The 24,360-nt window shown below is 45.4% G+C and overlaps 5 protein-coding genes across 11 annotated transcripts in view; all 5 read left to right on the top strand.

The window, feature by feature from the left end:
- The first annotated feature begins 197 nt into the window (after nt 1-197).
- Nucleotides 198-6,021, top strand: LOC136432675 (uncharacterized). The gene is made up of 2 exons (XM_066424120.1): nt 198-3,884; nt 4,274-6,021. The coding sequence occupies exons 1-2, from the start codon at nt 1,207-1,209 to the stop codon at nt 5,250-5,252; spliced, it is 3,657 nt and encodes a 1,218-aa protein (XP_066280217.1). The 5' UTR covers nt 198-1,206; the 3' UTR covers nt 5,253-6,021.
- A 772-nt stretch (nt 6,022-6,793) lies between these two features.
- LOC136432672 (insulin-like growth factor-binding protein complex acid labile subunit) lies at nt 6,794-10,524 on the top strand. The gene is made up of 4 exons (XM_066424118.1): nt 6,794-6,854; nt 7,279-7,470; nt 7,696-8,737; nt 8,950-10,524. Exons 2-4 carry the CDS (start codon nt 7,287-7,289, stop codon nt 10,037-10,039), a joined length of 2,316 nt encoding a protein of 771 aa, XP_066280215.1. The 5' UTR covers nt 6,794-6,854; nt 7,279-7,286; the 3' UTR covers nt 10,040-10,524.
- A 656-nt stretch (nt 10,525-11,180) lies between these two features.
- LOC136432674 (insulin-like growth factor-binding protein complex acid labile subunit) lies at nt 11,181-14,825 on the top strand. The gene is made up of 4 exons (XM_066424119.1): nt 11,181-11,226; nt 11,655-11,843; nt 12,107-13,148; nt 13,262-14,825. The coding sequence occupies exons 2-4, from the start codon at nt 11,663-11,665 to the stop codon at nt 14,349-14,351; spliced, it is 2,313 nt and encodes a 770-aa protein (XP_066280216.1). The 5' UTR covers nt 11,181-11,226; nt 11,655-11,662; the 3' UTR covers nt 14,352-14,825.
- A 653-nt stretch (nt 14,826-15,478) lies between these two features.
- LOC136432671 (insulin-like growth factor-binding protein complex acid labile subunit) lies at nt 15,479-18,725 on the top strand. Its single transcript, XM_066424117.1, has 3 exons — nt 15,479-15,717; nt 15,982-17,023; nt 17,163-18,725. Exons 1-3 carry the CDS (start codon nt 15,516-15,518, stop codon nt 18,244-18,246), a joined length of 2,328 nt encoding a protein of 775 aa, XP_066280214.1. The 5' UTR covers nt 15,479-15,515; the 3' UTR covers nt 18,247-18,725.
- A 4,691-nt stretch (nt 18,726-23,416) lies between these two features.
- LOC136432670 (basal cell adhesion molecule-like) overlaps nt 23,417-24,360 on the top strand; it is a 31,905-nt gene continuing 30,961 nt past the window's right edge. For 3 of the 7 annotated variants that reach the window (XM_066424110.1, XM_066424112.1, XM_066424111.1), the window contains exons 1-2: nt 23,417-23,534; nt 23,899-23,999. In XM_066424110.1, the coding sequence (XP_066280207.1) occupies nt 23,927-23,999 (73 nt within the window). In that variant the 5' untranslated portion in view covers nt 23,417-23,534; nt 23,899-23,926. The remainder of the gene's footprint in view (nt 23,535-23,898; nt 24,000-24,360) is intronic. The other 4 variants (XM_066424114.1, XM_066424113.1, XM_066424115.1 and 1 more) reach the window with 3 other exon arrangements.

Below are 24,360 nucleotides of genomic sequence, written 5' to 3'. Positions count from 1 at the left end.
CGATAAAATTGTGGTTCAAATCTGTCAAAGGAACGTATATACATATAACTATAAACATCGTGTAAACTATCGCGAGGAAATCTAAATCTTTAGAAATCTCAATCATAAAGAAGATGACTCGATCTCCAAAGCCCGAACATCATTAGCAGGCCGCGGCTGTCTTTGCTCGCTAATCCGACCGTCTCTGGGGCTTATCCCTGCCAAATCTCCACAAATCCGCTCGATAATCCGCTGAAAGACTGTTAAACACAATAAACCTTCGTGCAATGATTCATTCCAAGATCCCTTAGTCTGTTTTACAGCGGATGTAGTGACTGACTCTTTGACCTATCCGGGCAAAATCTGCCAAAGCCGTATATTACATCAAATCCGCTTTCGAAACTACATCTGCTTGACGTAAGGTGCTTTAACGGTCATTCTGCTTATGTTCATGTTAATTCCGCGCTCACCTCATCACACGATGAAGTGTAACTTTATGAAATGTGTGGACTAAAGACTTATATTGTCAGATATTGCATCATAAGTGTACATACGTATCAACTTTAAAAAAAGGCAATTCTAAACGTTATCACTGACACATTTACAGTTGCAAAGATCAGAGTCTGGAGAAATATTTTTCTAGGCCGGATGTTCGTCACTAGTCATTATTGAAATCTTCTTATTTCAACAGGGATCGTTTTTAAGAAGAAGATACGCCTTAATGATGATAAGATAAATCCTTTTGCTTAATTGAGTCAACACCTGATTCAGAATTGCCGTTTCCGTTAGACCGAAAGGACTTGACATCACACTGCTCTTCGACGGGAACAGTTTTTCCTGTTCTTTTAAAATGTTTTCCAGTGTTCACCCGATTAAGCTGGGCCTTGAGGAAAAGGTAAGTGCACTGTATTTGTCTGAAACACTTCGTTATGTAGTACGTAAAGGTGATGTGAGCTGCATGCTGTAATGATGACTGTGACTTGATAACAACAACAACTGCTAACTGCATTTGGCGCATGGCACAATTCATCTGTTCAAGCTATCACTCGGATGAAATCCCGAACGTGATTTGTCTGCACAGAAAGTACGACGCACTGTGGGCACACTCGTTGACAACATGTGCGGTTCTACTTTTTCGCCACATAGGATGACAAGAAAGGGCCTAGGAAGATATTCGTCCTTCCAGTCGCCACCAAGAAAAATGAGAAGGAGGAAAGGGCACGAGACATGACAATTCCACAATTGTCCAAGAAGTTTTGCAGCGCCACCACATGCCACGGTCTGAACCGCATCGCCCAGGCGCAGTCCCCGGTCGCCCGCTTCATCTGGCTGAGCCTCGTCCTCACCTCCCTGACGCTGTTCGTACTCCAGGCGGACTTGCTCATCACCAAGTATATGGCCTATCCCGTACAGATCAACGTCAACATCGTTGTCAATCACAGGCTCCCGTTCCCCTCCGTGACGATCTGCAACCAGAACAGAATGAAGAAATCGGAACTGAACGGAACGCGCTTCGCCCCGCTGGTGGACATCGACGAAGAAACTGTGAGCACGGTGGCCTTTCTGGGGAAGGATGAAAGTACGGTGGGCAGTCAGACAGGAGGATCAAGTGAGCAAAGAGGACGGAAGAAGAGGGAAATCCCTGCAGACGATCGCCACAACCTTCGCGGAGATAGACCCGTGGTTTCTCGAAAACGCAGAGCGTCGCCAGGGTGCCCCAGTGACCCTAACAACCCGTATGGAATCGTTTGCCTGGATGTCAAGTTCTCAATGGTAAATGCCTCTAGGGGGTGCGGTGCCATCGGCATGCAGTTGTGCACGTACGACCAGCTACGGAAGGCGCATGCCCTGGGCGTCCGCGACCCACTGACGAGCGACGACAATGACGGCTGGCGGTTCTTCAGCCGCTCGGACTGGGACGTGACGCTACAGGACGACTGCGGGCCGCGCTACGAGAAAGTAGTGGACGAGTGTTATGAAGGGATGTTTCCCCACACACCTCGGCCAGCCACGCAAGGATTCCTGTACTGCTGTACTAGAGAGATGCTCCGAACTGCCGACAAGTACGACACACATGAAGCAGCCAAGCAGGCCTGTGAAAACCAACAACTTCAGCTGTGCACCTTGAAGCAGATGACGAACGCTTATGACAATGGCATTCGAGACGATAACTGGGGCTTCATCAGCCCAGCAGACAAGCAGGCCCATCTCGCACCATGCGGGTGTCGACCAGACGACGAATGTTACGAGTTAGCGTTCTCCTACATTCAGCGAGAAAGCACCACCCTTCCGGCGTACTGCTGCAAACAAACGTACCAGATGAGAGAGGAATATTTCAGCCAAGCAGGAGCGGAGAACGGCTGCTCTTCAATAGGATATGAACTGTGCAGTCTAAAGCAGCTTGCCGTAGTCCACGACGTAGGCTCACGTTCTGACGCTTGGGGATGGGTTAAAGACGAGAACACGATCTCTCGGCTTCATGGGACCTGTGTGGAAGGTAATGGCCTCCGCTGCTACGAGCAGACTCTGCAGTACACGACTGCTGCACCAGGGGGCCTCTACGGACTGCATTGCTGCGCTCCCACCTTCGCAGCGACCACTCAGTCTTTCTCCAGCTACGGCAATGCGGTGGACACGTGTAATACATATGGCAAACAGATCTGTACTTTGGCTCAGCTGGCGGAGGAATATCAAAAGGGAGTTCAGACTAACACATGGGGTTGGGCTGAAGGTGAGATGCAGGCCGTTGTCGGGGAGTGCGATTCTACATTTGACTGCTTCAATAACGTCACCAATGCGATCCCTTATGTAACAACGGACGGAGCGGCCAAGCAAGCCTACTGTTGTGAGTATGTCCGAGTTTGGCCGGAACTCCCTCCCCGGACCCAATGCACAAACCGATTCAGAGGGTGCAACAATCCTCTCGGAATGGAGAATGGTGTTATCAAGGACTACCAAATCACGGCTTCATCTACAGACGGAAGGAACGGGACTCAGGCGTACTACGGCCGCTTGAACGGACCGGCAGCGTGGTGGTCCAACGGCGTCCCACAAGGGGTGCTTGGGATCGACGAGTGGTTCCAAGTAGACTTACTAAAGCCGATGTACGTCACAGGTATCATCACCCAAGGCCTGACAAGAGCATTCATTTTAACATTCAAGATTCGCTACTCTAACGGCACGGGCGGGCCTTGGTTCGTGTACACCGATCCGTACGGAGGGCGTGATGAGTTGTTCAAGGGCGTCTCCGCAGAAGACCAAACAGGACATCAACACTTTGCTTTCCCAATCTTTGCCAGGTACATCAGGTTCATGCCGTGGTTCTTGTCAGAGTTTATCTCCTTGAGGATGGAGCTGGTCGGCTGTGACCCCGAGACTTGCTCGGACCCGAAGAGCACGGACGGACGCGGTGTCGTCAACGTGGCTCTGGACTGTCAGGAGAGAGAGTGCTACCTCGGTAAAGGAGAGAACTACCGCGGCACGAAGAAAACGACGGAATCGGGACGCAGCTGCCAAGACTGGGATCGACACTACCCGCACCAACACTGCAACATCACCGGCGACACCTACTCGGACGCCTGCCTGGCGAAAAACTACTGTCGCAACCCGGACGGTAGACCAGGCGGGCCTTGGTGTTTCACAGTCGACCCCGTCATTCCGTGGGAGTATTGCGGGGTCGAGAAATGCACGGAGGGAGACGACATCGTGCTAGACAAGACAGCGTGGAGAGAGTACATCGAGCGTTCCAACACGTCCGACTACAGCGACCTGTCCGATCTGCTTCCCCCAGCCACCCGGGAGGAGCTGCGGCAGCACGGGCACCAGAGGGACGACTTCATCCTGCAGTGCAGCTTCGATAAACAACCCTGCTCACCTGAAGATTTCGTGTCTACTCAGACCGAGAGGTATGTCGGTTTAAGATACTTCTCAAAACATCTGACCAAAATGGATAAATAAAAAAAACAGCTACAAAGACAATGAGTTTTTGTCACTGTTACTTATGAAGCTTAGCAAACGGCACACCAATTAGGTTAACCTTGTTGTCCAGGCACCCACTATCTTAGAGTTGTGTCGGAAAGATTGGACAACAAAACTGGGTGTAACGTGACGATAAAATGCCGGTTGTGTGTCCCTCCAGGTGTGCTATTCATTGTCATATGCACACACAGCAGGACATATGTCATTGGCAATTATAGGACAGATAGAGGTGTGTTGCTTGTCAACGTCAGGTCGTCAATAACGAGCTAGGCATACCAGAGACTAAAGCTATGACTTTATCCCAACCATTCAACAGGTATGGCAACTGTTTCACGTTCAACTCCGGACGCGATGACAAAGAATGGGTGACCACGCGGTCCGGCTCAAGCTACGGTCTGAAGGTCACCCTCAACCTGGAGACGGCAGAGTACCTCGGGTTGTTCGGCAACAAAGCCGGTGCTAGAGTCAGCATCCACCCCGTGAACTCCACACCGTTCCCGGAAACGGACGGCGTCGACGTTCCTCCCGGCATGGCCACGTCCATCTCGGTCAGATCCTTGGTCATCACGAGGACGCCGATCCCTTACGGCGGCGGGGACTGCACGGCCAATGTGGACGACACCGTGTCGCTGTTCGAGGGGAACAAGTACTCCTTCCGCTTGTGTGAGAACAGTTGCTTTCAGTGTCAAATCATGCAGAACTGCAGCTGCACCACGCACATGATTGATTTAAGCAAGGTGGAAGCAATCCGAAAGTGCAACGACCGGTTCCAGGGCACCCCCGTCCCCATCTGCGACCTCGCCAACCCTCGGGTCCAGGCCTGCGTCAGGAGTCAGTGGAAGCAATTCGAAAGCGGAGAGCTGAACTGCTCCTGCAGCCAAGCCTGTCGAGACGAGGCATACGAGCTGAGCATCTCCTCAGCGCTGTGGCCGTCTCGCCCGTTCGAACCGTACATCCTGAGAAATCTGCACATGATCCAACCTTTGAAGAGGCGAAATCTTCCCCGAACCTCCGAAGAGGTGCGCGACAACTTGGTCCGTGTCGAGGTGTACTACGAGGAACTGAACTACCAGAGCATCAGCGAAGAGTGGAACTACAAGGAGGAAGACTTCCTGAGCGATCTTGGCGGTCTTCTCGGTCTGTACATCGGTATTTCCTTCATAACCCTGTGTGAGATCATTGACTTCATTTTGGACATGATAAAGCTACTGATGAAAAAATGCTTCGTGCTGAGAATGAAACTGAATTCGCGTAAGTTTAAACAGATTGTGGAGGAAAGTAAAGCAACTGAATGAGATACTGTTTCATTTCAAAATGCACTTGATGTACAACGATGAACATGTTCTCAGCGACTTTGTAAATGGTATCTGTAAATGTAGTCGTCAAGAAATATAGAACGTGTCATCGAAAGGATATGTACATATATAGCTATACAACGCCCAAGAGTACAAGGTGACGTCACAGATTCATAGACTACAGGTAACGTTGGCTTCATTGGCTATCAAAGGTATAGGTTAAATATCGGATTATAGATCACTTTTAATGTAACATTAGATTTCTAGCATATTCTATTCAATGTTGTCAGTCATCATAGATTTCAAAGGTGAAAGGAAACACCTTTGGAATCTCGCACACCGTGTCATGGTTGTCATCTGTTCCTGATCTGGCTAGACAATAAAGCATTTAACGCTGCACTGCTGATGCACAGAAGGTGAACGTTGATGTAACGCTAAGTATCAGGATGGCCATAGTGATCGTAATCACATGTTCATGTTATAATATTAATGTGAAGATATTGTTGATGATGCAAGAGTCGTTTTGTCTGATGAAAGTGCGTGAGCTATCAGCGATAGGAGTGATTTCGTCAAAACGTGTCGTTTTTATATCAGTTTATGTCAATGATGTTGATTATTTATCCGACCAAGCTTGACACGAAACAGAAAAATATTTTTGTGAAATATAAACCGTCAGCATTACTGTCGTACAGTACAATGACGACGACCTGAAGGACGACTACAGTGTACTATGTATACATCTAATAAATATATAACATATGATGTAAAAGTTGTCGAAGCGTTGTTTCCTCAATCATTATAAAAATACGTGGGGTACAATCTTATCACCATAAAAAGAGACCTGGTCAGACTATACACATCCCATATTTATTCAGCACACTTTTGCCTTAACTACTCTGATACGAAAATTGCCTGTCCTTTGTTTAAAAAAAAAAAGAGCATTTTCTTTGATTTTCAATTGTGTAAGTTGAGATCTACATCGATCGGTCTAATTTACCACACCTTTAAGAAAAACAAAGTAGTTAATCTTTCATACCATTGTATCACCAACACATGAAAACAATGCCATACCCTTACAGCTCAGGTAACCTGGTTGATACAAAGTTTGTTTTGTTGATCCTTTGTTTGACTCACGAGAAGCACAAATCGGCATGCAGGCCGCTTTTCATTGAGGTTAGGAGGGAAGGGGTAAGGGTCAAATAAAAACTAACAGTGATAAACAGTTACATAAGTCTTATAATAACTGTAAACATATATCATTACATATGTATGGTGCAACATCTACATGGTACAAAATAAAACATATAGTAAAGCGAAATCTGGTTCATGGTCCGCGTCCGTTCGTTTTGGTCATTTCCGTTACTTCAAGAGTCTCTTAAAGGAAGCCAGATTCGGAGCCGTACGTGTGTCTGGCGGTAGGCTGTTCCAGACATTTGGTCCACGGTAGGCTATCGATCTTCTGAAGGTCTCTGGGTAATGACCTAAAGTAACGTAATGGGTAATGACCTTAAGTAACCTGGCCGTCATGTGTTTGTCTCAGGACTCATGTTTGCAAACGGCGTGTCAAAGTTCATTTGGGTACTGCAAGGAACACACGTACACGTAAGCATTCCTATTTTCCTCGCTTGTTTCTTTGTCTTTCAAGCTGATAGGGGGTTAAAACTATTGCTTGGTCATATAGTGTGGTCACTATGTACACCAGACGTAGGTTATGTAACACATTTGACAAGCGAAGCAAACATATTCTACACGGAACCATTTGGGGGCGTATCTCCCTTCCCGAGCCGTCGTGCGGTCACGTATCAACATTTAGTCACTGCTAAATAACTAATTCGGGCATGGGTTTTGAAAAGTGTAACATTCAGGACCAATCTGACATCAGAAATAGCAGATTGGCAGCAAGAAAATGCCTTGCTTCCTCTAAAACACGCTGACTACAAGTTACATGCGTAAAAAGGCGAGGAAGCCATGACGAAGAAAAGTCAACATGTTATTTAGTTAGTACCTTCTTTGTGTTTGGTTACAGTCCCAGCCATGAGGTTGCTTTGCTTCCTTCTGGTGCTTTGTGCCGTGGGCTTGGTGCCCCGTTCGGAAGCCTGCCCGAAGTACTGCTACTGTGACAGTTACGAAAAAGGCGAATACTCGGTGAGGTGCAACGGTGCGAACATAACTGCCATCCCGAGGGACATTCCAAAGAACACAACAATGTTGGATATCAGTAAGTCTGCATACATAATGTTTGTTGTTGTTGCCAATTACATGATGCTAAATAGGTCAATCTATAGCTTCCGATTCGTTATTCCGATCCGTTATCACCATGCCACCATCCGGTTGGTCTAATATTTCCAGAACTTTTTTATTCAATCTCATAAACAATATAAGGGCAAGTATAATAGCAACTCCCACTCTACCTAAATAAACACCAGCTTGTCCCATTTTCTAGGTTTCACGCCAATTACAATGCTACGGAAAGGCGACTTCGTTGACATGCCCAAGCTGAAACAGCTGAACGTTTGGTGGAACCTCAACCTAACCATGGTCGAACTGGGAACCTTCGACAATCTACCGACCATCACGTCACTCGGGCTGTTCAACAACTCCTTCACCAAACTACCGACCGGACTGTTCGACAGATTGAAGAACCTGGAGAAATTCGACGCTCACAACAGTAGGCTGGAGATGATCCAACACGGTCTATTCACCAACCATCCTTCCCTACAAGAGATCAGGTTGTTTTTCAATAACATTGCCGAGCTGGAAGATGCCGCCTTTGGTGGCCTTCCGCACCTGACCACCTTATATCTCAGTTCCAACAGTCTTGCGTCTCTTAACCCGTCTGCTTTCAAGGGTTCACCTAAGTTGAAATCATTGAATGTTGGCGATAACGCCATCACTGCTATTGGAAAAGATGCTTTTGTTGGCACCAATTTCGAATCGTTGTACTTCAGTAGAAATGCCATCGACACCGTGGATGTCGACGCCTTCTCCCATCTCAAAGCCCTTCAGTATGTTTCTCTGGATCAAAACAACATCAAGGACCTTAGGGGTGTCTTTAAAGACCTGCCCAATCTTCAATCGGTTTCCTTGTCTGGTAATCAGCTCACCAGCATCGAGAGTGTCTTCCAAAATCTCCCTAAGCTTGACAGTCTTTCGTTGAGTGGAAATCAAATCTCGAAGATCACCGATGCCACATTCAACGGTGTCCCTGCCATAACCTCTTTGACCATCAGTAGTAACGCCATCGTTGAGGTTGAAAGTAGGGCGTTTCGAAACCTCGACAGCCTTTTAACACTTTACATTAGCTACAACCAGATTCCGGAAATCTCCTTGGCCGGCTTGCATTCCCTTATGACACTCAGCATGGATTCCAACAACTTGCACAGTTTCCCTACCAACTTGGAAGATGCCAACCAGCTTGAATCCATAAGTTTGAACAACAATCCAATTGAAGAACCGCTGGACGAACAATTTTCGGTTTTGCATAGGTAAGCCTCTCAAATCTTCTGTGGTGTCCCAAAGATCACATAGTTAGACTGAGGTAAAAATGAGATGAGAAGCCTCTCCACGATTCGACTTAGGTGTTGTGTATTGAACTCTGTTTTTAACGTACTTATCATGATTGTATACAGCCTTATTTTCTTTCAATACCTTATAGTCATAATTCATATATAATGTTATATCTTTTTTTTCCTTTCAGACTCTCCAGTCTGTACCTGTCTAACATTACCAGTCTGAAGTTAGCGGGGACACTGAATCCAAAGGCGCTATGTGGTTCTGATGCCCTTGACGATGTGTGGCTGAATAACAATGGACTGGCTTCAATCCCACCCACGACCTTCGAGTGTACGCCGGTCATATCCACGATATATCTTTCGAACAATAACTTGACAGAACTGAGCCCCAGTTTGTTCCACGGTTTGACAGAGTTGTGGTGGCTGGATCTGTCCAACAATCAACTCAGCCACCTGGACTCGGACATGTTTTTCGGTCTTGACAAGCTCAGGTCCCTTTCTCTGAGTGGAAATAACTTTACCAACATGGCACATGTAGCTTCGGCAATAGCAAACCTTCCCTTTCTTCTGTACCAGACCCTAGACGACAACCCGTTTGTGTATCTTGGTCGCGAGTCCTTCCCAGTGCCTATGAAGCATGTCAACTCGTTTTCGGTGTCCAGCACTCACATCCGTGTGATAGAAGAGGGAACATTTTCCGACGTTACGTTCCCCAACCTGACTCGACTGGAACTTGAGCAGGACGATTCCATGCACTTCCTACCAGGTAATACCATAGAGGGCCTCAACAACCTCACTGCCATGATCGCGTACGACGATCCTTTCCACTGTGACTGCCAGCTCAAGGCCTTCGTCACCTGGCTACGCGAACGAGTCAACCCGCCGTACGTGAGTGCGACCTGCGCCAGCCCACCGAGTCTTAAGGGCAAAGACCTGACGGACGTTCCCCTGGCCAGTCTGACGTGTGACTGCCAACAGGTGGAAGCTCCTTCCATCGATACGAGCGGCAGTGATAACTCCACCCGTGAGGGCCAGACCGCCATGCTGAACTGTAAGATCTCGGGCTGTCCCGAAGCCGAGTTTTTCTGGACCACCCCAACTGGAGCCATGTTGGCTGTGGAGTCGGGGTTCCCCAGAATGGAGGTACTGGGCAGTGGTACCCTGGTGGTGACAGAGGCGAGGGAGGAGGACACAGGGGTGTACACTTGTACCGCTGTCAACTACCGCGGGAAGACCAGCAAGGAAGTTGCACTGCACGTGGTCAACAAGCACTAGTTCAATAGAAGGCTCAAGCAAATGCAGGCAAATAAACCGATGCAGAAATATAGGCAGCTAAAACACTAGGCATTGCTTTTCCAACGCTTTTACATGGCAATTTAATTCTTTTATTGCCTGCATGAAGAAGTTAATACTTCATTGGATGTTTCCGTTAATCATCGATTATTTGTATGGTAGGTAAAAATTACTATCAGAAAAAGGTAGATAGATTTCTGCTCCTTTCCAGCTACGCTTTAAAATACAGTCCTTGATTTGATTAGATCTAAGATGATTTGAAGAGTTATACAAGAAAACTGATGATGTCCGAAGCACGATTACATATCAGCTTCATACATTTTGTATCAAACTCAGTGAAATGACGAGAAAGGGAATCATAAAAATCAGTTATGCAAGTGTTTAACCAGCAGTGTGGTGCAACATATCATTTTTGAGCAATTGAAAACTAGTCTCCTTCGGCTACTAAATAAACACAAGATGAAGAATTCTTGCCTTTTTTCTGACGCATTGTTTTGACCTTCAACAGTCACCGAAAGTGCTAGGTGTAACGGATATTTGCCCTAATCTGTTTCTACTCAGGTGACCGCTATCACGTTATATACGTTTTGCTTTAAACGACGGTAATGTCCTCATGTGACCCTAATGTCATGTGGCTGTCCTAAGACCAAATTGTGTAAACATGTCAAAGTTCATTGAAGTGCTGCAAGGGAGCAAAGCACTACGTGCAATGTTAAACTTCTTCGGTCATCTAGAGTGATCACAACATACAACACACAGACGTTATACCATTTTGCCACTTAATGTTGCGAACGTATGCTAGTAAGAAACAGAATTGCAACCCTAGCTACCGCCTGTCACGTGCATATGTACACGTGGTGGTAGGCATGATAGACAGATTCAATTTTCCTTCTGTATGTATTGAATGTATGGGAAAATGATATTTGAAGTACCTGATATTTTATGCCATTGTAACGCTAAGGCATTTAAATCATGCATACACAACCATGCCCTGAGAGGTCCCATACCATGAAAGTGGTATTGGTACAGGGTACTACTAAAGGTGACTGTTATGGTTAATGACCTGAAGTAACCCCGTCGTCATGTGCCTGTCTCAAGACTCATGTTTGCAAAACGTGTCAAAGTTCATACAGGAGCTACAAAGGAACGCACGTACGTGGACAAAACATGTAAGAATTACTATTTTCATTGCTTGTTGCCATGTCTTTCAAGCATCTAGGGGTTTCAATATATTGCTTTGTCATACAGCGTGGTCACTATGCACTTCAGACGTTGATTATGTAACATCTTTGCCCAGCGAAACAAATATATTCTACAAGGAACCATTAGGGGGCGTGTATCCCTTCTCTATCCGTCGTACGGTCACGTATCAACATTTCGTTGCTGCCAAATAAATGTTCTTTTTAGATAAAAATGTAGCATTCAGGGCAAATCAGACATCAGAAGTAACAGACAAACAGCGAGGCAATTCCTTCCTATTCTTACTTTCTAAAATGGCGAACGATTTCAATTTACCAGCGTAAAGAAAGGGTAGGAAGCCATGACGAAGAAAGTCAACATGTTACTTAATCAGTACCTTCCTTGTGTTTGGTTACAGTCTTAGCCATGAGGCTGCTCTGTGTCCTTCTGGTGGTTTTTGCCGCGGGCTGGGTTCCCCGTTCGTCTGCCTGTCCGAAGTACTGCAATTGTAATGACTTTGAGAACGAATACACGGTGTTTTGTCGTGGAGAAAACATCACCTCTATCCCACGAGACATTCCAAAGAACACGTCACGGCTGGATGTCTGTAAGTATATATTTTCAGGTCTCTTCGATGCGTCTTTGGTTATATTTTGCAACAAAAGAGGCCCGTCCCATGTTTCCAATTTCCGATTGGAGAAGCATTCTGTCATTTACCATTCTAACACAGCCAACTTAAAAATACTTCATCGAATTTTGTAGTCATAACGCCGTTCTCCGGGTTATGTTTCTGTCACTGTTTAAAGAATGTCGCAATGTCTAAGTCTCATCGTTTGCTCATATAAACGTTACCACATCTTATTTTTCCAGGTTTTACCCCTATTACCATGCTACGGAAAGGCGACTTCGTTGACATGCCCAAACTGAAACAGCTGAACGTTTGGTGGAACCTCAACCTGACCATGGTCGAACCGGGGACCTTCGACAATCTACCGACCATCACTTCGCTGGGGCTCTTCAACAACTCCTTCACCAAACTACCGACCGGACTGTTCGACAGCTTGAAGAATCTGGAGAAATTTGACGCTCACAACAGTAGGCTGGAGATTATCCAACACGGTCTATTCACTGGCCATCCCTCATTACAAGAGATCACGTTATTGTTCAACAACATTGCCGACTTGGAAGATGCCGCTTTTGGTGGCCTTCCTCAACTGACTTCCATATATCTCAGTTCTAACCGTCTTACGTCTCTTAACCCGTCCGTTTTCAAAGGTTCGCCTAAGTTGAAAACCTTGTATGTTAGCGAAAACTCCATCACTGCTATTGGCAAAGATGCCTTTGCTGGCACCAATTTCGAGTTGTTGTACCTCAGTAGCAATGTCATCGATACCGTAGATATCGACGCCTTCTCCCCACTGAAAGGGCTCCAGTATATTAATCTGGATCAAAACAACATCAAGGACCTGAAGGGTGTCTTTAAAGACCTGCCCAATCTTCAATCGGTTTCCTTGTTTGATAATCAGCTCACCAGCATCGACAGTGTCTTTCAAAATCTCCCTAAGCTTGAATATCTTTCGTTGAATGGAAATCAAATCTCGAAGATCAGCAACACGACATTTGACAGTGTCCCTGCCATGACCTCTTTGAGCATAAGTGATAACGCCATCACTGAGGTTGAAAGTGGGTCGTTTCGAAACCTGGACAGCCTTTCAACACTTTACATTGATAATAACCAGATTCCGGAAATCTCCTTGGCCGGCTTGCATTCTCTTACGAGGCTTACCATGAACGTCAACAACTTGCAGAGTTTCCCCACCAACTTCGAAGATGCCAACCAGCTTGAGTACCTAACTTTGAACAGCAATCCAATCGAAGAACCGCTGGACGAGCAATTTTCAGTTTTGCACAGGTAAATTTCTCCGTGATTCAAACTGAATATATTTTGTATTCGACTCTTAAAGAATTTATTTGCTTTTTGTATTTCATTATCATAATTTTCTTACTATTATATTTTTCATCTAGGCTCGCAAATCTGTACCTGTCTGACATTACCAGTCTGAAGTTAGCGGGGACACTGAATCCAAAGGCGCTATGTGGTTGTGATGCCCTTAGCGCTGTGTGGATTCAAAACAATGGTCTGAGTTCAATCCCACCCACAACCTTCAAGTGCACGCCGGTCATATCAGGAATATGGCTTGCGAACAATAACCTGACGGAACTGAGCCCTCGCTTGTTCCACGGTCTGACAGAGTTGAATTGGCTGGACTTGTCCGATAACCAACTCAGCCACCTGGACCCGGACACCTTTTTCGGTCTTGACAAGCTCAGGTCCCTTTCTCTGAGTGGAAATAACTTTACCAACATGGCACATGTAGTTCCGGCAATTGCAAATCTTGGCATTCTTCTGTACCAGGCCCTAGACTACAACCCGTTTGTGTATCTTGGTCGCGAGTCCTTCCCAGTGCCTATGAAGCATGTCAACTCGTTTTCGGTGTCCAGCACTCACATCCGTGTGATAGAAGAGGGAACATTTTCCGACGTTACATTCCCCAATCTGACTCGGCTGGAACTTGAGAAGGACGATTCCTTGCACTTCCTACCAGGCGATCTCCTGGAAGGTCTCGACAACCTCACTACCATGATCGCGTACGGCGATCCTTTCCACTGTGACTGCCAGCTCAAGGCCTTCGTCACCTGGCTACGCGAACGAGTCAACCCGCCGTACGTGAGTGCGACCTGCGCCAGCCCGCCGAGTCTTAAGGGCAAAGACCTGACGGACGTTCCCCTGGCCAGTCTGACGTGTGACTGCCAACAGGTGGAAGCTCCTTCCATCGATACGAGCGGCAGTGATAACTCCACCCGTGAGGGCCAGACCGCCATGCTGAACTGTAAGATCTCGGGCTGTCCCGAAGCCGAGTTTTTCTGGACCACCCCAACTGGAGCCATGTTGGCCGTGGAGTCGGGGTTCCCCAGAATGGAGGTACTGGGCAGCGGTACCCTGGTGGTGACAGAGGCGAGGGAGGAGGACACAGGGGTGTACACTTGTACCGCTGTCAACTACCGCGGGAAGACTAGCAAGGAAGTGGTTCTGCACGTGGACAACAAGCACTAGTAATGAGTAGGCCCACAAATCTAGGCAATAGAACGTTACACAAATGTAGGCAGCTGAAAAGCCGTGGATCATTTTTCTGATTCTTTTACATGGCACCTTTATTCTTTCACAGCCTTCGCGAAGACGTTTATATTTGATTGAATGTGTCTTTGGATAATAACAATTTTGTATTGTAGGTAATAAATGCTTTCAGGAAAAGGTAGATAGTATTTTGCTACTTACCAGTTATTACACTACGTTGCAGTACCTATCTAGTTGGCAACAAAATGATCAGTGAAGAGTTATGAAAGTAGATTAATCATATCCGAAGGATCAGTCATCCTACTCATTCGCTTTATTTCACACTTGAGATAACAAGCATGAGAACAATATAGAACCAGTGCGAATGCTTAACTATCAGTGTGGTGCAACATACAATTTTCGAACAAGTGGAAACTAGTTTCAGTTGGCAATTTAATAAACACATGATGAAGAGTCCTCGCCTTCTTTCTGACGTATTTCTTTTACATACCCACTCGTCTTAGCCGTTGTGACGCTACGAAGGTATTCAAACACACCTGTTACTGAATGCTTTATGTGTAACAGGTATACGCCAGCTCTGATTCTGTTCAGGTGACCGCTATGTATATTGACATACGAGGGTAATGTCCCAAAGTGACCCCACCGTCATGTGATTGTCCAAAGACCAACGTTTGTAAACATGTCAAAGTTCATCCATGCAAGTGAGCATATGTACAAAGGACATGTGAGCATTTCTGTCTTCTTTTTGTTTTTCTTCAAATTTCTGTAAGCTACTATCACTTCCTCAAAACCTCATCGGTCATCTAGAGTGATGAATACGTTTTGAAAACATTTTGTCCCTAAATCTTACGAACGTACGCTATTGAGACTGAACCACGTGTGAGAAACGTACCGCCGCCTGCTATGCACAAAGTTCATGCATACGTGGGCGCAGTCACGAAACTGGCTACTCAGGCCCTAGTTAATGGTGAAATAGTCTAATTAATGATATATGATTCTATAGTCATATGAAGGTACTTTTACTTTCGCTGTAATACTGTGATAAGGCTAGCGACCTCAACTATAGTACTGTAAGTAGGTAAAGAAGGAATAACGAAGAAAACATCCTGGTTACTTCGTGTCTTCTTTGTGTTCGGTTCCAGCATGACTCCCACCATGAGATTACCCTGTGTCCTTCTTGTTATCATGAGTGTTGCCGTGTGCATGTTCCTCGGGTCGTCTGCCTGTCCGATGTACTGCACTTGTGATAACGTCGAAAAGTATGAAATCGCGGTGTACTGTCGTGGACCGGAGATCAGTGCCATCCCAAGGGACATTCCAAAGAACACAACACTATTGGAAATCAGTAAGTTTGTGACTCTGTGTGTGTCTGTAATTTCCGGTTGTCTTTTTTGCCATGGAGCAGCCCAATTTCCATTTTCTATTGCCCATTGGCACCAAATCGTTTTCACGTTTTGATTACCTACATTGTACATAGACAAAACGTCTTGAGGTTGAAATTCAAAACTATAACGAGGTTTCTCCCCCGTGATTCGTTTGTCTCCGTCTGAAGAACTGAATACATGATTCATATTCATTTTGGGAACATCTATATATTTTATTCATTTAGGTTTCACCGAATTAGCGGTACTACGAATGGGTGACTTCGTTGACATGCCCAAACTGACACAGCTGAACGTTTGGTCGAATTTCAACTTGTCTGCAGTTGAATTCGGAACCTTCGACAATCTACCTACGATCACGGACCTCAGACTCTCCAACAACTCCTTCACCAAGCTACCGACCGGACTGTTTGGCAGCTTAAAGAACTTAACCACTTTTGATGGTCGCAACAACAAGCTGGAGATGATCCAACACGGTTTATTCACCGATCATCCTTCCCTTCAAATAATCAGGCTGGACTTCGGCAATATTACCGTGCTGGAAGAGGGCGCCTTTGGTGGCCTCCCAAACCTGACTTCTGTGTACGTCGGTTCCAACAGGCTCACGTCTCTTACCTCTTCCGCCTTCAAGGGTTCTGCCCAGTTGAAATCCTTGTATATCAGCGATAACTCTATCGCTGATATTGGCAAGGATGCCTTTACTGACACCAGCTTCGAGAGTTTGTACCTCACTAGAAATGCCATCACCGCCGTGGATGTTAACGCTTTCTCCCCTCTCAGAAACCTTCAGCGTATTTACCTAGATTATAACAACATTGAAAATTTGGAGGGCGTTTTTAAAGGCCTTCCTCAACTATTGTCTATTTCTCTGGCTTATAACAAACTAACCTCCTTGGAAGGAGTCTTTACAAATCTCCCCAAACTTAGCAGTCTGTCCGTCAATAGAAATCGAATATCGAAAATCAGCAACTCCACTTTCGACGGAGTTCCCCGGTTGGGGTCTTTGAGTATCGCTAGCAACAATATCTATGAAGTTGAAAGCGGGGCATTTAGAAATCTTGACAGCCTTGTAGCACTTTACATGGATTCCAATCAGATCACAGAAATTTCATTGGCCGGCTTGCAGTCTCTGACAAGTCTCAGCATAAACTCCAACAACTTGCATAGTTTTCCTACCGACCTGAATGACGCCTACCAGCTTGAGGTGCTCTATATGAGCTCTAACCCCATCGAAGAGACCCTGGAAGAGCAATTTTCAGCGTTACACAGGCACGTTTTTCCCTTATTAAGATGATCACTGTGTATTATCTTAAACGCTAACCTTGTAATGAACGTATTTTCTGCTTACTACAGTCGACAGTTTAAAGATGATAATCAAATCTCATTCATTATTCTCTATTCCATGCAGGCTCTCCACGCTATACTTGTCCAACATAACCTGTCTGAAGGGAACATTGAATTCAAATGCGCTGCGAGGATTGAATGCTCTTAAAGAAGTGTGGTTGTCATTCAACGAGTTGTCTACTCTCCCAACAACAACGTTCCAGAGCACCACGCACATAACAACAATTTGGCTTCAAAACAACAGCCTGGTGGAACTAAGTGACGGATTGCTCCATGGTCTGACGGATCTGAATCAGTTAGACCTGTCCTACAACAGACTCAGCCATCTGAATCCCGACACTTTTCTCGGTCTTGATAAACTGAGGATTTTGATTCTAACTGGAAACAATTTCACCAACATGGCACATGTATCTCCGGCATTAGCGATCCTTCCTTCGCAGGTCGCCCTAAATCTTAAGGATAACCCGTTTGTCCATCTTGACCGTGCGTCTTTCCCAATGCCTATGAATCATGCAAACGTTCTCTCGATGTCCAGGTCACACATTCGTGTGATAGAAGAGGGGACGTTTTTGGACGTGACATTTTCCAATCTGACTAGACTGGAACTTGACCAAACCGACTTCTTGCACTTCCTGCCAGGCAACATGTTAGAGGGCCTCGACAACCTCACTGCCATGATCGCGTACGACGATCCTTTCCACTGTGATTGCCAGCTCAAGGCCTTCGTCACCTGGCTACGCGAACGAGTCAACCCGCCGTACGTGAGTGCGACCTGCGCCAGCCCGCCGAGTCTTAAGGGCAAAGACCTGACGGACGTTCCCCTGGCCAGTCTGACGTGTGACTGCCAACAGGTGGAAGCTCCTTCTATCGATACGAGCGGCAGTGATAACTCCACCCGTGAGGGCCAGACCGCCATGCTGAACTGTAAGATCTCGGGCTGTCCCGAAGCCGAGTTTTTCTGGACCACCCCAACTGGAGCCATGTTGGCTGTGGAGTCGGGGTTCCCCAGAATGGAGGTACTGGGCAGCGGTACCCTGGTGGTGACAGAGGCGAGGGAGGAGGACACAGGGGTGTACACCTGTACCGCTGTCAACTACCGCGGGAAGACCAGCAAGGAAGTAGCTCTGCACGTGGACAACAAGCACTAGTTCAATAGAAGGCTCAAGCAAATGCAGGCAAATGAACCGTTAGAAACATAGCAGCTAAAACTCTATGCATTGCTTTGCCGACTCTTTTACATGGGTATTTAATTCGTTTATTGCCTGCATGAATAAGTTGATATTTCATTGGATGTTTCCATGGATTATATCTTATTTGTATGGTAGGTAGAAATTACTATCAGAAAAAAAGTAGATATATTTATGCTCCTTTCTAGCTACACTTTAGAATACAGTCACTTATTTGATCAAAAGTAGGATGATTTAAAGAGTCATAAAAGAAAACTGATGGTGTCCTAAGTACGATTACATATGAGCTTCATGTCAAACTTGAAATGACGAGAAAGGGAATCTCAGTGTGGTGCAACATATAATTTTCGAAGTGAAAAGTAGTCTCCTTTCGCTAATGAATAAACATATGATGAAGAGTCCTAGCTTTCTTTCTGGCGTATTGTTTTGACCTAGACTTTTACCTTAGCTGTTGCTGTGCTATTGTAACAAATGTATTCAAGCACAACTGTCACCGAAAGTTCTAGGTGTAACGAATATTTTCCCCAATCTACTTCTGCTCAGGTGGCCGCTACACATATGTATTACTTATACGTTACCTTACTAGAATACTAGTATGTAGAAAATTGTATTTTGGTCCACTACCATGTGATGGTGATAATGGACTGTTGATACATTTTAAAGTTTGTCAGAAATACATTGGTACGGATTCTTTTACTCGGAGTATTACATAAATGAGAACATAATCCCACCAAGCGGACATCACCAGTACGACAGCCCGCTCTCTTGTATTCCCCGTTCTATCCTTGGGGTTAATGATCATCTCACCTCTCCGTACAAGACAGGGATATCGGATAGGAAGAATGATGCTTGTTGTATTAATGAGAACGCTACCGGCAGGAAGGATGTAAAGCCACCTAACCGACGACATCTTGAAATGAAAAGCCGTGAAAATGATTGCTTCAATTCTCTGATAAACGAATTTCAAAGCTTTACCTCCGTACGGTAGCGTTGCTGTATCATAAGTATCGGATTACCTGCAAGATTGGCTCATATTCTGGGTCAATAAAATTGACGCCTAGAGAATCTGAGAAATCTGGGAGAAGAATCAAAAGAGTTAAAGATCACTAGTGAACCTTACTATACCCAATCGTCTTGTTGGTATATACGTATCTTTTCATTGGTTAATCATAGGCAGATAACCTTGGCCATAATAATTACGACGCTACTAAAGGAGGTATCAGGACAATACTTTACATTGCTATCAAGAAGAAGTGGGTGCTAAAACTGACTGTGGCTATTAATGTGAAAGATTGAATCTGACAGCCCAGTAGAATTCATGATATACAGCGATGAAGACAAATGATCTGTTTATGTATTACTGGCGAACGGCGTTAAGCATCTTTGAACCAGTTGTTACGGTACAGTACAGAAAGATGAAAGAAAATGATTAATGCATAAGGGTGGCCTTTTTGGACCAACATGAATAAAACATTACAAAATCTAATTTTGATGCCGGCACATGTTTCTGGCACGATAAGGGCAGGTATTCGGCACGATTAGGAGAATGGCGATTTGAAAACACCATAAACTTTATCGACCTCGCATGCAGGCCCATGTAACAGTTGGTAAATGTAAGCACATACAATTTCTCCAGTTAGTAGGCCACTCCTTCATACAAGTGATTTGGCAAGGTGTAAGAGATGCTGAGTATAGAATGCCAGTGGCCCAGATGATCGAACAAGTGCATGGCGCTTTTGACTAATTCAGGCGCATTAAAACGCTGGATAGTGATTTTGAGTTGAGCTTTTTGATCTATACCGCAGCCAATTGAAAAGCTATTAACACTATATAACGTTAGGCACCAACTTATGGACGACTACCAATTACAGCGATTTGGTTTTAAATGCAATTAGGAGTGTACAGTCATTCTGTGTGAAATGAAATTAGCAGAATTTCATTAGGCGAGCCGGTCCCGTCTTTAAGTGTTCTTATATAGGCTTAAGAATCAATCCATGACATCACTGACACTGTGAGTCAGTTTCTCCTCACTTCTAGCTTGTTGAGTCACGAGAAGATAGCGTTATCTGAGATTTGTCGTTGAGATTTTTTGAGGTCACAGTGCTCTCCGAGTGTAGATCATGCTTGCGAGGAGTGAGTCAAACGGAAAATGGCCTTGATTCATACATAATTATAGCTCACTCACTTCAATTTGACTAAACCACTAGATAAAAACCAATTTACCTTTGTAAGGAATTCGAAATCACTTCAAGTTCATATGTCCTAAGAATGAAATGTGGACATTTGAAAATCCACTCAAGTCGGTGGTTTATTATTTTGAAAGCATGTTATGTGCGTACTTCGAATGAGTGGGCGATATCATTATATGGAAGGTTATGATTTTTTCACGTGGATTTTTTTTGCGACGCACTTATTACCTTCGCCAAGAACGTTATTACTGCTATTGTGTAGGGCGTCAGAGACGTCCTCATGAGTGGGCGGCATCATTCATGTAAACAAAACCGGGATTTCGTGCCACTGCCTGCGTGCATGGCGATATAAAAACGTCAGAAATGATTGCAGATTCCTTACATACAAAACTTGACGAAACTATAATTTTTTTTCAGGCAACTTTTTGTGAAACCTTGTTGAATCGAAGGAATGTGTGTGCCACTGTATGTGCATGTGTGTGCGTGCGTATGTATGTATGTATGTATGTATGTATGTGTATACATGTGCGTACGTGTGTGTGTGTGTGTGTGCGTGTGTGCGTGCGTGTGCGCGTATGTATGTATGTATGTATGTATGTATGTATACATGTGTACGTGCGTACGTGTGTTTGACTGAGCATTTGTGCGTGTGTGTCCTGCCACAAGCAAGTTCAACTCTAGAAGAGTCCGCCAAGCCCGGAAGAACAGATGCTCAAATCGATGTCTTATCGGACACCTTGTACTTGTATGTCGTCAGGTAGCCCTTCGTGCGATCCTGCATAAGGCAGTTACTGTTGTGATAGCCCCGAAACATTTGAAATAGATACTGAAACCCTGGAGACGTACATGGGGTAGGGGCCAAGGCCAACACAAGCCTGCGCTATCAATTTGATCCGCAAAAGGTGCCATCCACAGTTCACGATCCAATCACTTGTACCCAGGGTAAAATGCTTTATTCCCTGGACAGGGGCCGTTTAAGTAGCCTCCGATGCAGACTCCTCCCGGCTGTTTTCTTTTTCAAGTTACATTTTTTATACTATTACATTTTTTTTTCTTATTGCTGGCCGGGAATAAGAAAAAAAAATGTAATAGTATAAAAAATGTAACTTGAAAAAGAAAACAGCCGGGAGGAGTCTGCATCGGAGGCTACCGTTTAAGGATGTGAGTTCACCGGTTTCAGTATGTTGTCATGGGTTACACTAGGTGTAAACGTATTTCATGACATGGTAACCTGGTTTGGTCATCATAGTGAACCCATGTGATGCGTGGGAACCTTATTTGTACCTCAGTGTGGGATGCCCCACCCTTTACAATATAGGGCGTATTCACGTGACGTCATCACCCCTGCCCTCCGTGGGCGGCCATGTTGGTGCTCACCCTGCAGCGAAGTTTCTGATTGTCCGACGCTCTCTAAATTTCCAAGGAATGCGAAGTCGTCTGATCGCTGTTTTATTATATGCAAAGAGTCTCCAGCCTCACATCCTTTTCGCTACAAAAATCCAATTTCACCTACTAGAAATTACCCATTATCGACGAGCGAGGTACCCCAGCAGCCTACAAACATGGCCGCTAAACTGTTTACAGAGTACGCATAAAATCAGTTCACAGCATACAAGTGCTACAAGGCCTGCAGCCACGTAGTACAGTGTCTTGAGTGTCGTGAGAAATTTTGCTGACAGGGAGTACGTTATGATCGGGAAAGTTCGACGTTGAAAGACCCTAGCCTCCATAGCAGGCTCTGAACCGGCCTTTTTGGGGGCTAAATAATACACCTTTTGCAGCCAGCCCGTAACCATCAGCCACCCCCGTAACCATTTTACCGGCAACATGGTTACGGGGGTGGCTGATGGTTACGGGCTGGCTGCAAAAGGTGTATTATTTAGCCCCCAAAAAGGCCGGTTTAGAGCCTGCTATGGAGGCTAGAAAGACCCCCAGTTTATGAATGAACGTATCTCAAGCACTGGCGACTACACGGTGCCGCGACTGTGTTACACAACGGGCCTGTAACTTGCTTTTCGACCAGATACAAAAGGTTTCCATACACACACGTTGATTCTCAAACTTCAACTATTTAGATCCGTTGTTCGTATGTCAGTAAATCCACTTTTGTTTCAGTCGTTAGTCCCTTCGCGATCGTATGTTCCCGCACGTACACGTCCTACACGAGAAACGCAAAACCAATCTTACTGTTACCCGACCGGTGTGTGCTTTATCAGTCCCAATCCAACATCTGACCACGAGGCAAAACACCATGATTATGAGACAAAACGTTTTGCAGGGAAATTGTGAATGGCGTAGAAAACATCTGCCATTTATACAGAGTTCCATAGGGCCCCACTATCAAGTGAGCACCAACATGGCCGCCAGTGCTCGTTGCTAGGGGGAGGGTCACGTGACTGAATACGTGAATATAGATAACCTGACTGTTTCGAAAATTTATCCAGTTGCTTGAGTAACTATTTTTGGCGTAAACATAGAAAAACCAGCCTGAGTACCAGCCTCCGTAGTGACCGCTGGCTCAAAAAAAATTCGCTTGCCGACAACGTGCTTAGCAAGCAATTTGTTTTGAGCCAGCGGTCACTACGGAGGCTGGTACTCAGGCTATAGATAAACATATTTGAAAGGAAACTATCATCGAATCATCTCTGTCATCGAGGTCAGGGATGGTCTTGGGGTCCTATGCCTGGTATTACTTCAATAGTTCGTGCCGTTAATTAATTGCTTTGAATATTCTTTTATTGGTTTTATGATCTTGTGCTATTTTCTTACTTTCTTCTCATCATCGAGTTTCTCTTTTTTTCCCTTTCGGCCTTCATTTCAGTTTCCCGTTCTATACCCCCTGACAAGTTTTCCCGGTTCAAAGTTTACTTTCCGATTTAACGTAATCACCTTTTGCTGAACTGCACCTAATGTTGGCGAACATCTTCGGATAATGACGTCAGGATGACTGTTCATGTCAGTGACTCAAGCCCGCCACGCCGACTGTTGCCCCCGCCCGGCCCGGACTTTCTCACCGAGATATCGGAAGAAAGATTGCTCGGAGTGCTAAGGACGGCATAGGTGAGATTCCAGACCGGTCTAAACATCCTGGCACGCAGGGGGTGCGACCGTCTGGTTGCCCAATCTCTGCCCCCAAAGGGATGACTTTTCCAGGTGGAATTTCCCGCCACCCGGTTCAAATCATCCACTCATAATGCCATTTGACAGGAGCCAACCACGTGATCAATTTCGAAGGGTCCAAAGTAACAGAGGGGAGCTAAATATTTTTTGTTTCAAATATTTCGGTCAAAATTCAGAATTGTTGGTAACCTTTCTCTTCTATTATATCATATCTATGAAATTATGATATTCTATTTTGATTGTAGCGCGTTGTTAGAAATTTTGTTTCGGCGACACCCCTTGACCCCCACTTGTTTTTTTGCAGCGACCTCCAGCGTTTTGAAGGCACAAAGATGGCGGGCAGGGCGTTCATGCAGTTATCGGCAGTACTCGCGTTTCTGGCCTCTTTTCTCGTCCTTTTCGTAGGTAAGTGCAAGATTCGTATGAACGGTGACAGAGAAGTATATCCAGTGGTTAAGCCAAGTTGATTTTTTCAACCAGTGTAGGTAGTGTAGGCGCGGTATAGGTGGTTGAAAGCGTTGTTGTACTCGACGCTACAGCTAGCGGGTCGTGTGCGCGGCTGTTGTCGCACGGTGCGATGCGACTCATGAATTTCAAATGACGTTTTATGGGGATAATGCCATCGCAATCGCCTCCTCGTATTTACCAAACACTGCCAAACGCTTGCACAGTTCATCCGAGTAAATCCCTCAGTAAATATAGCAGTAGAGTGATACACGGAGATTTTCCGTTCTCCCTCCTTTTTAAATAGTGGAGGGAGGGATGG

Source organism: Branchiostoma lanceolatum, chromosome 4 (assembly GCF_035083965.1).
Source record: "Branchiostoma lanceolatum isolate klBraLanc5 chromosome 4, klBraLanc5.hap2, whole genome shotgun sequence".
In the NCBI taxonomy this organism is placed as follows: Eukaryota; Metazoa; Chordata; class Leptocardii; order Amphioxiformes; family Branchiostomatidae; genus Branchiostoma; species Branchiostoma lanceolatum.
Note: the sequence above shows the minus strand (reverse complement) of the source record. Positions and strands in the feature narration are given on the sequence as shown.